The 12,092-nt window shown below is 43.6% G+C and overlaps 1 protein-coding gene across 3 annotated transcripts in view; it reads right to left on the bottom strand.

The window, feature by feature from the left end:
• The window catches only part of COBL (cordon-bleu WH2 repeat protein), a 208,826-nt gene that overhangs the window by 21,838 nt on the left and 174,896 nt on the right, over positions 1 to 12,092 (bottom strand). For all 3 annotated transcript variants that reach the window (XM_011947522.1, XM_011947523.1, XM_011947524.1), the window contains one exon: positions 6,114 to 6,423. In XM_011947522.1, coding sequence (XP_011802912.1) covers positions 6,114 to 6,423 — 310 coding nt within the window. The remainder of the gene's footprint in view (positions 1 to 6,113; positions 6,424 to 12,092) is intronic.

Below are 12,092 nucleotides of genomic sequence, written 5' to 3'. Positions count from 1 at the left end.
AGTTGTACATAACAATACCTGCAACAATAACACCAGGTACCAATCGTTGAAGGCTAGCAATGTATCAGGCACTATTGTAAGGGGAAGTGGTGCATATCTCAATTTTACTGACCAGGAAACTGAACCAAGAGGTGAAGCCACTGGGCAAACCACTGCCAGCCATGGGCAGTTCCTTCCCTAAGCAGTCTAAATGCAGACTCTTCAATCTTCACATTAAGTGACTCTTTAAGTGTTAGGAGCATTGGCTGGGCTCATACATAAGGGACAGATGCCTGTCATAAGAGTCTGTGGGAATGTAGTCCATGGCAGAGCTGTGTGTGAGGCACACAGGTCCTTTCCTGAGGGCCATGCCCAGGTGTCCCCAGAATGAAATGCAACCACTACATGCACATTTCTGTTATTCCTGTTCAGCTCTTGGGCTGAGCTCTTCCTTAGGAGTTTCTTCATTGGCTGTACTATGTTGAAAGGAAGACTCTGGGAGTCTGATTTTCCCTTTACAAGGTCAAATTTCAACTGAGATTTATTTTGCAGTGAAAAATTATAATCAGATACAATCAAATGACTTGAAAAACATATTCTTTTAAAATTGCAGCAGCACATATAATATATTCCAATTATTATTATTATTATTATTATTTGAGATGGAGTTTTGCTCTTGTCACCCAGGCTGGAGTGCAGTGGTGTGATCTCGGCTCACTGCAACCTCTGCCTCCTGGGTTCAAGTGATTCTCCTGCCTCAGCCTCCCTAGTAGCTGGGATTACAGGCATCCGCCAGCATGCTTGGCTATTTTTTGTAATTTTAGTAGAGATGGGGTTTCACCACATTGGCCAGGCTGGTCTTCAACTCCTGACTTTAGGTGATCTGCCTGCCTCGGCCTCCCAAAGTGCTGGGAGTACAGGCATGAGCCAATGCACAACATATTCCAATTACTACCAAGCATTCACACTTGCTCTTCTTAGAAGCATGGTATTCCTTAGACTCTTCAATTTAATGCCTTGACTCCAAGGACACCAAATGGAGCCCACCAATGCTGCCAGGTATGAAGCAAGGGCTGCAGCAGCAGCAAGGCCAGTCAAGCCCCTAAATACAACTGCACACAGTGAAGATGCCACTGAACCAGGACAGTTTTTAGCTGTGGCCAGCCCAATATGGCTCTCTCCTTGGACAGGTGGCAGAGCTCTTGAGGAAATGGTGTTTGCCTCCAGCTTGTCAATGTGTGAACCCAGGCACCCCTAGCCAAAGGAGTCTAGATGATTTTGACCTTCGTAGGGTGCAGAGAAAGGAGAAATAGCTAAGAAAACTAGAACATAGTGATGTAGACCTTACACACTTGGGTCTTCCCAGGTGATGAAGGGTCTTGAGGCTGTTCCCAAACAGTGTTTGGTGAATACCCAAATAACAGAGGGGTGGCAACAGAAGACACTACTTTGGCCAAGTTGATAAACCATGAGCAATCCTCATTTTCCTGATGACTGGGACTACAGCAGAGACTTTCTGCAAGCTGAAGATGTCTGGGGCTATGAGGGACAGCTTCACAACCTATCCAACTCCACTCCCAGCCTAGAGGCCTGGCCTTGCCAGCCAGCCAGAAGGTGACTTCTGCTTTGCCTGAGCCCCTAAGGCCTGGCATTCAGAGGGGATGGAGAGGGCTCATGTCACAGCCAGGTTCTACATCTTCACCGTTTGCCATGTAAGATGAACACGGGTTCTGGGAGTACAAATGGGCAGCTCAGGATGAGGTGTGGAAACCAGGTATGGGGATCATCCAGGGTAGGGCCAGGAGGTTGGGCTTGGGGACCAGGCACAGGGCACCAGGAATGGTGGTCATGCCCTCTCTGGGCAGCCTCCTCTTGATCAAGGTTGGGTATGTGTTTCAGGGGCACAATGAAAGAGGAGCTTGAGGTGCCAACTAGGGACACTCTGCCAGGCTTTTCCTCACACTGCCTGTCAGAAAACCTCCTCTTTGCTATCGTTTCTCTCGATCGCCAGAGTCTGAACATGGACGCTGCTGTTTAGTGTTCTGATAGGGTTCTGCTGTGCAGGTAGCCAAGGTGAGGGCCACACCCCTGTGAACAGTGGTGGTTTCTGCGCTCTCACGAGTTCACCTTGAGTCTGGGCTGTCAGTCCCGAGGCATGGGTCCTCACTGTAGGGATCGTGACCACCCGACCGGTCTGCTCCATCAGGCCACACCTGAGTTCTGCTGCCGGGGCAGCCCCCGCCAGCCCTGCCTTTACCACCCCTGTGCTGCCTCGGCTTTTGACAGGGTTCACTCCAGATGTGAATGCCGAGCCTGTCCCTGGAACACACTATTTTCACCAAAAGAGGCAGATTCTCTCTTCATTCCCAACTTTATGTACGAATCGATATTTTTCAAGCACAGGAAATACCTGAGTAGCTGCAACTATATTCCACAGTTGGCGAATAGGCAAGGAAAGTAATCTTGTTTGTCCCAAAAAGAAGTGGAACAATCGATGCAGTCTTAAGAAGGGTGTAAGTCTGGGAACAGGCTACATCCAGCTTGCATATGTGTTCCGTTTTACCCTGAGTGCTTGAATTGGTTGCCAACATTGACAATTTGGGAGACATTACATAAAAATCCAGATTTCTGGCTTCTCTTCAAAAACTGGCCACACTGGGTCTGTAACCCACAGGGCGACAGTTGGACAGAGGGAGCAGGGCTGCTCTCTTTAGAGAAAGCATGTGTTTTCCACACTGCCTGTGGTATCTCATCTGCTGAGCCTCCCTCAACCTTGCCTAACCACTGCCTTGCATCTAAGGCATCCATATTTGCAACCCTTGCATTGAATGGGAGGCACTGCTTTGAAGTAATCCTGAAATTTATTGAAAATCATGTATTTGGGAAAAAATGTGATATACCATGCTGAAATCTCTGAATATGTCTAATTTGTCAGTTGAGATAATTCCTGTAAAAAAACCCAAAAATCCTCAAACTGGTGCCCAAAAACACTAGATTCATTCTATGAAATTCCCCCTACCCTTCAAAAACAAAAAACAAAAAACAAAAAGCAAAAAGACTATAGTCATTCCATGCAAGGGCAGAGTCAATCCCAACTCTTGGGCAAATAACCCAGCATCACAGGCAGGGCTAAGGGGCTTAGAGAGCATCTTCATCCTCATCTGACTGATGAGCTGACCACAACCCGGTGAAGGAAAGTGATTGTCCAGGGCAATTCATGGTGCCCCCATTTCCTAAACTAAGGGTAGTAGTTCTGACAATGGGTACTACTTATTATATATGCAACGTGCATGGTATCATCTGTGCTGGGCTTTTCACAGGCTCATGACAACTCTGATAGATAGGTGGCATATCCGCACTGTGTATGATCAAAAAGTAATGCTTGGCAAAATTAAGTGGACTCTTAAAGGCCAAACAGCTAGTTAGTGGTGGTGAGATTCCATTGTAGGTCTATCCGATTGCCAAACTCCCTCCCTCCCCACCACAGTACTCTCAAATTCAGTGGCACCCCAGAGATGAGGGCAGGAAAACATGCCGTGTTCCTTGTTTGCATAAAGCATCAGGTTCCAAAGACTCAATGATTATCCTGGCTGTGGCCATAGTCAATATTAACCCTCATTATTTGGATAGAAATCAGCAAGATTTTATATCAACGGTCAGCACCAGCAAAGCAAACAATGAGTCCTATGCGCAGCATCCCTCGGGGTGCAGGGTAACGCATGTCTGATTAGTTTCAGATGTGGAATGCAAACCTGTGCAATCCCCACACAAACTGCAGAAAAGACGTGGAGATTACAGTAGAAAGTGATTTTTCTTTATGTTAAATGACTAAAAGGAAAATGCCATAATTTTCCTCTGTTCTCACAGATGTAAACAACACAGGCCAACCTCAGCAAAATGCATCTTGTGTGGGGTAGGCAGGAAGGAACCAATTGCTGCCTTCAAATTTCCTTTCTGATGAAATATAAACTTGGTCTTGGAGTCACCCTTTTAATTGAAGAGCTATACTTTAACGTTATTAGGGAGTGTGTATAACAACATGGGGAACTGGTCATGACAAACTGTTAGGTACAAAGATATATAAAGTATTATTGATAAGACAATTACACTAACCAGATACAGATTTGTGTGTTCATATGAATGAATAGGGTTGGAACAAAACCTGAAAAACATATTATAAAAGCCTTCAATCATTTTGATGAGTGGCTTATGAACTATTTCTTTAAATCATTTTACCTTCTTTCCTTTGTTTTTTCTTTTTCTGGGATGGAGTCTCACTCTGTCACCCAGATAGGAGCGCAATGGCGCGATCTCGGCTCACCGCAACCTCTGCCTTTAGAGTTCAAGTGATTCTCTTGCCTCAGCCTCCTGAGTAGCTGGGACTACAGGCAAGTGCCACCACACCCAGCAAATTTTTGTATTTTTAGTAGAGATGGGGTTTCACCATGTTGGCCAGGTGGGTCTTGAACTCCTGACCTCAGGTGATCCACCCACCTTAGCCTCCCAAAGTGCTGGGATTATAGGCTTGAGCCACTGCATCCAGCCCATTTTACCTTCTTTCTGTTAACATTTCCATAGTATTTATTTGATAAGTTCTTGAAGTTATCTAAAAGATGAAAAACATTGGCAGGCTGAAGAGAATCAACATGCCTTTCTATATAAGAATAAAGAAAGGAATCCTGACAGTGTGGTGTTGGTACAGAGATGGACAAATACACCAGTGCTGCGGAAAGAGCGCTGGAACAGAACAATGTGCACATGGACACTTGATGTCTGACCACAGTGGGGATAGGAATCAGTGGGAAAAAATAGATCCTTCTTCACATCACACCCCAAAATAAACCCCAGGTATAGGAGAGCCCAAATGTGAGAATGCAGTTTTACAAGAAATTCAGACTATCTTTAGTCTTTTAGGGTACAGGAAGGATCTCTTAAATAGGCAAAGATTATATACATCTGAGAGAAAAAGGAAAAACGAATACTAAAATGTGAAGACAATCATTGTATAAGAAAAGAAAACACAGGTTGGAGCCACAGACTTAGAAATGTTCCATGTGCAAATAAATGACAAAGGAGAATTTAATAACCAAAAAAAGTAAACATAACAATTTTTAATTTAATTCAATTTTGTTTGAGACAGAGTCTTGCTCTACTGCCTAGGCTGGAGTGCAGTGGTACAATCTCAACTCACTGCCACCTTCACCACCTGGGCTCAAGTGATCCTCCCATCTCAGTCTCCAGAGTAGCTGGGACTACAGGCACGTGCTACCACGCTCAGCTAAGTTTTAAACTTTTTTTGTAGAGAAAAGGTCTCACTATATTGACCATGCTGGTCTTGAACTCCTGGGCTCAAGCAATCCTGCTGTTTCAGCCTCTCAAAATGCTGGGATTATGGGCATGAGCCACCATGCCAGGCCAAATGTAGCATGTTTTTTAAAAGGGCAAAGGCTATGAAAAGGCAATTAATACAAGACCCAAATTGCTAATGAACAAATGACAAGATGCTCATCCTTCCTAATCAGAGAACTGTAAATGAAAGCTACATGAGAAGCCATCTGACGCCTACACGTTGGCAAAACTCAAGATGTCTACTGATCTCAAATACTGGCATTGGTGTGCAACAAGGGGACCTTGCAGACACTGGGGGGCCTGCCAACTGCATGGCCATTTCAGGTATCCCATAAAGCTGAAGATGAGTCTCTTTCCTGTCTCAGTTTCCTCTTCTAGAAAAGTCTCTACATGTAAATAGAGACATATGTTTCTTGTTCATCGTTTCTAGCCCTGAAAAACTAGAACAATCTAAGTGCTCATTGTCAGGAAAATGGGTAAATAAATGAATAAACAACACAGATATCATCATGGATAAATCTTACAAACACGATGTTGAGTAGAAAAACATACTTAAGGGTATGGTGCCAAAGCAAACAAGTCACTCTTACACAGTCTTTGTAAGTTACTGCAGATGTACAGACAGCACAGAGACATGCCTGAGAATAGCTGCCGTGAATCAAGGTCGGGGCCCTGGTGCAGAGCAGACTGTGATAGCACGTGTTGGATCCCGTGACAAAAGACACTCTTTAGAGACACAGATGTGGCTGTGACTTCCGTCCCCACCCGTCCTTCCCATGACTCACCTCAGATGTGAGTTCTCAAAGCCATTCTTCTCCCACAAGGGGCTCTTCTGGGGACCCAGGTCTGGGGTTCCAGCGAGGTCCTGGTCACTGCAGTCTTCCTGGTCTGTGGCCCACTTGTCTTTGTATTTCATGCTGTCCTGCTGCGAGTCCAGAGAGACGATGTCTGAGGGGGAACTCATCACTCCCGAGTCCTCGGTTGTGTCCTCCGAGGCAAAACAGCTGCCAACTGACACGGTCTCCTCCGCCTCTGACAGCACCTGTGGGACTCCATCCGGGCTGCAGTGGCTGCCAGACCCCAGGGGCAGGCTTACTGGACAAGACACGGTAAGGACAGGTCAGCCCAAACCACTCCAGGGTCCATACTGCCTAACAAGTATGACATCAGTGTGTTGGCCCCACTCTAAAATTTCGGATTCAGGGTGCTCAAAATAAAGGAAGACTCTCATTCAAATGCTGCTGAATACTCCTGAAACATTTTAACTCAGAAGGAGTCATTTGTATAAGATTGAGAGCAAAATTTTCCCTTAAAAATCAGTATTTGATTAATTAGCTTTTTACATTGGTCTCCTCTCTATGGCTATGGGCAAGCACATTTAAAAATTCAAACTAATGACATGTTGAATACAATTGTTTCTAGTCTGACCTTTGGTTTAATGGAACTTGTTTAATGTGAGATCTTTAGACAAACATTAACAACAATTAGAGTTTTTGGAAATATAAATAAGCAGACATAAATATCAGTTTGAAAACATCTCACGTGTATTTCATATTTGAAATCTGGCCTAGAAGATTCATGGCCCTACTCCCCAGCTTTTGGCTCTCCCTTAATTTTTACATGTGAGGCCAGTTTCTGTGGTTGCGGTTACCTGGCTTCTACGCACTAAATGTAATTTGCTGCAGCAGTTTGGTGAGATGCACAGAGCGGCAACTTGCTCTCCATGCCAAGTTCTGTCAAGCACTAATACTAATGATGGGTAGCACTACGGCCGTTCTGCACAACTACCTAGCTATTCGTAGATAGCCACACATTAAGTGTAAGTAATGGGAGGTCATTATTTTTCTCTTCCTGAGCTTCTAGATTCCCTAAAATCACAGAAGGCTCTATGCATAGAGATGAAATTTGAAGGACAAAAACACACAACTCTAGCTCGATGTATATTAGAGTTGTTACTGTTTTTTAATAAAAACAGATTTTAAACTTCAAGACACTTCAGGATATATGATCTAAGCACTATTTATGACAGTCCAGGAAACAAGGACTGTGTTTTGTTGCAGTCCCAGTGTATTTTGTTTTAAAGTCATTCTTCCCCTAAATAGTCACTGGATGCCCAAAGTGAATTAAGACTCCTCTAGGAATGCTCACTCCACAAAATCATGCACTGAGAGTGAAGTGACATCACAATTGCACTCAACATCACCAATACCAATATTTTAACTGAACAGGAGACTAACAACTTATCATCAACAAAACCAAAATAAAATCCCATCAGGTGTTGGTTTGAGATTCCAAACAATAAAACAAATGAAAGAACAAAAGTTTAAAAGAATATACATTTCACTAAAGAACTCCAAAGTAAAGAATAGAATGAAAAAAAAAAAATAAAGGAATAGTTTAGAGCAGCGCAAACACACGAGGAGATATGCTGAATGCAGTGATGCTGGTCTGCTGCGACCTCGCTCTTCTAGTTCTCTCCCCAGCTTTTGTGGCCAGACTCTTAATTCAAGACAAATACTGAGAAGAAATGTCCCAGTAGCTCCCTGTTTCCCCTCACTCCTCTCTTGCCTTACCTTTTGCCGCCATCACTGAACAATAAAACCAGCACGTTTTTTCTGTCTATGTTGTATATAAAAAGTATGACAAGAACAAAACTCTCAGGTCACAGAGGCCTGGATTCACACCCTAACAGAGTAAGGTAATGCTGCTGTCCACAGGGTCCCTATTGCTGAGTGGGTGCCTGAATGTGAAGGGCCCCATGACAGGGCCTGGGGACACAGATTTCCAATCCAAACATGTGGGCTCTCTGGCACTCACAGCTTCTGAAGGGACAGACACGTACACAAAGAATGACAATGCTGTATGGTCACACCAACTCTCGGTGTGCTCCCATAGGCAGAGTGTGGCACGCCAGACTGAGCGACGTGGTGGCACACAGTAGGGGCCACACAAATGCTGGTTTAGCCTGGCTTCTCCTCTTCCCTCTCCAGGGATTATCACTCAGGTGTGAAGTGGCCTGAGCAAATGTGCCCCTGCTAGCCCTCTGCTGCCAGGCCCCTTGGAGGGGGCCCTCAGAGCACCTGCTACATGCCCTCTGGAGGCTCTGAACACATTGCGGGGCAGAGGGACTCTAACCCGCCTCCACCCTTCTCTAGCCAGTTATAAAGATCAGGAATGCTTGTCCGGTCATACATATATATTCCTCAGAAGTTTTGAGGCAAAAGAAGAAAAAAGTTGAGAGCCTGTGGTCTAAATTAAGCCACCTGCAAAGCCTTAAATCAACATGGAGTGAGAGGTCACATATTTGGTGCACACATGTGTTAAACCATTTACAAAATGACTAATGCGAGTGCTATTACCAGAGCTCCCCTTTTGCCCAGGCCAACTCTCCTGCTCTCCATGTGGATAATCTTCCCCTGGCCTGTGTGGCCTGGCCACAGCCCTGTGACACCATTCATGCCATTGGTGCAGAAGCAGGTAGGGGGGCTCTGCTCTCAGGAGGTTTACCTGCGTCTAGGGAGGAGAGTGGCACAAGAATTGAAAAGACAACTGTCTAAATGCTGGGAGGAGAGGGAACATGGGTGCAAGGCCTTCTGCCAAAGGGGTGGGACCCGACCAGGCAGACCTCCCCACAGTGATGCTGGCACCTGCTCGGAGTATAGGGTGGGGCAGGCTGCGGCCAAGGGGGAGCACCTGCAAAGGCTTTGAGGAGGGTGATGGTGGCTGCGTGGGGAACTTCCTGGAGAAGCTTCCTGGTGAGCTGTCAGAAAGAGCACAGATCTGAAGAGAAGGGGATATATTTCTGTGAAGCCCCAACCTGGGTTGGCATGAGTTTTCAGGCAATTTCTGATCACTCCTTTCTGAGGTCTGCTCTGTCCTGGGCATCTTTTGTTTGGAATCAGACACGCCCATCTCACTCATCCTGCCCCCACCCCACATCTCTTTTCTTCCTTTGGCTGGTTCCAATGATTAACCCCATTAACTGTAACATGTTTTGACAATTTCTGAATGAGATAATGGTGCAGGAGACTTTTTAATTTTTTTTTCTTCATCAATGCTAAACGGAAACTCAGAACATAAAAGGAAAACGTGGAGCTGCTTGGGCTGCATCGAGGTTGGGGGCCCAGGTCCTGTCCTCCATATCCTGTGTGTGTCCCATTTCCCACCCTCTCTCCAGTCCCTGAGGGGCTTGCTTAGAGCCAGTGGTCCAGGGAGCCCAGCCTGAAACCCAGGGGCAGCAGGAGGAGGGCTGAATTAAGAGCCCAAATTGCGCTCTGAACAATCCCCTTTCCCCTCTCTGTAAAATAAGCAGTTGGTTCTGACGGGCTCTAAAATCCCTTCTAGAGTAGAACTGCAGTCTTTGAAATGCCAAATCAAAATACAGGATGTAAACACCCATTTTTACAACTGACCAGTGACTAATTAGGAATCTTTAAAAGGAATACAACATTGGCTTTGTCCTTTCTGCTATATTCTGTCATCCCTGAGAGGGTAAGTCATTATTTTTGAGTTAATTAATGCACTGGCAGCTTTGCTATTCTCTTAAGGCATGAACAACCTTTTTGAACTAAAAAGTTATTACTGCAGGATTTTTGCAAATGTGAAAAAACACACTTACTTTGTCTTTAGCAGAAGCCTAATATAAATTCATGATTTAATTCTCTTCTAAATGAATAGCCACAGAGTCTAAGTAAGGAATATTAACCCTTCTCTTGTCCTCCACCGAAATTATACAATCAGAGGCCATTACATATCTCTGAATGAGCTTTGGTAAATTCTTCAGCTCAAGCATAAAGAAGAAAATGCTAACTTAGGGCTAGTAGTTCCTCAAGTTGAACACAATTATTCTCAGTTCGGTACTAGTTTTTCTTTTACAGAGTCAGCAAAGATAATTCCATCACTAAATCTAAGTATCTTCCAAGTAATTTTGGAATGGATTCGTTTTTATTGTTTTATTAAATGCAAATTAAAGATCTTGTGTCCTATGATATTGCTTTTTTGTGGTTCATTAAGAAAGAAGATTTCTCAAGAGCCAGTTTCACCAAATGTATATGGCGCAGAGAAAATGTTTCAAAGAAAGAAAAGCTACCTCGCCACCTCACACCGCTGCCTGTGGGTTCCACAGCCACTCACAACCAATAAGCAATGCTGCACTTCATCTTAACCTGTGCTTTGTTCTCCATGTTTTAGGCACTTGGAAGAAAGGGAAAAATAACATGAAGTGCTTCTGAACTAGTGATACAAACAGACATAAAGCATTTCAATAATTTGGGGGGGGGCGCGTGCAGTGAGTGGCTCATACCTGTAATCCCAGCATTTTGGGAGGCTGAGGTGGGCAGATCACTGAGGCCAGGAGTTTGAGACCAGCCTGGCCAACATGGCAAAACCCCATCTCTACTAAAAATTCAAAAATTAGACAGGTGTGGTGGTGGGCACCTGTAGTCCCAGCTACTCAGGAGGTTGAGGCAGAGAATTGCTTGAAGCTGGGAGGCGGAGGCTGCAGTGAGCCGAGATCTCACCACCGAACTCCAGCCTGGGCGACAGAGCAAGACTCCATCTTAAAAATAAATAAATAAATGGAAATTTTTTTTTGCATATCCCTCCAAATAATTTTGAACAATCATGCATCTCCTTCCATTTTTCACTGATATCTGAAAATTTCCATCATGAGTTCAGTTGGTTGCAAGAGATGTACATTTTAATTGTGTTATAAGTATTAATATTTTACAAATAAATATTTTGCCATTTAAAAATATAAACAAACGAATCTGGATATCATAGTATTTTCATGCCCAGCCCCCTCCACGTAAAAATGAGTAAATGAGTTCTTCCTTTAATAGGCAGAGTTTTAGAGCATGTCTCTTCTTCCTTGAACTTATTTCCATTTCACTACCTAACAAAATCTCATCCTAATTGAATGTACTTTATGCTTGAGTTTTTTTTTCATTCATCAAGTCTCTTTGTATAAAATATGTATATAAGTTAAAATGTAATTTTTATTTCCCCTAACCATAAGGCAGTTGTATTAAATTCCTTTTTATACTGTTATCCTTGTGCCAATAGAAAACAGCAAACCAAAATTACATAAATGTTCTAGAAACTTTGACATTTGTCAAGCAAAAAGGTAAAATATCATTTGGAAATGTATTTCATAAGTGAGTGAGGCTTTTCCAATTAATTCCTTAAAAATGACTGGATTACTTACTGCTAGCATGAGGCAGGGTTTGGCATAAATTCAAGTCTATTTTTCATCTTACAGATATGAGCACTAGGCAAAGCTTGTCACATACGAAGGTAAATTAAGGGACTTCTGTTATAGTTACATCATTCCATTAGGTTTTTAAAACTTTTCCTCTAACATATGTCAATAATCACTTAATTAGTCTGTCACAAAAATTATTCTTAATGATCTATAATCTGATAACTCAATTAGATCCTTTGTCAATTTGGTTGGAAAGAAAAATTGGGAAACCACCTGATGTTCAAAAAGATTCACCACCAACTCATTAAAGTGATTTATCTGCTCGATCTTATACCAATATTTCCATTTGTTCTCTTGTTTGAGGTCGGGAATAAGGTTTCCCCATCTCAGGAAAGTGCATCCCAGTGAGATTCCTGATAGGTGAGGGGTATGTCTGTCTTTTATGAGGGAGAAGGCAGGTATCTGTAAAACTGGCATTGGGGAAAAAGACTTGGAATGATGCTGGTCATGGGTGAATTCTTAGGCACATGAATTCCAGGAAAGAATACATGTGGAAGTATAA

This window comes from Colobus angolensis, unplaced genomic scaffold (genome assembly GCF_000951035.1).
Source record: "Colobus angolensis palliatus isolate OR3802 unplaced genomic scaffold, Cang.pa_1.0 Scaffold268, whole genome shotgun sequence".
Lineage (NCBI taxonomy): Eukaryota > Metazoa > Chordata > Mammalia > Primates > Cercopithecidae > Colobus > Colobus angolensis.
The sequence above is the reverse complement of the archived record's forward strand: the minus strand, read 5'-3'. Positions and strand labels throughout refer to the sequence as shown.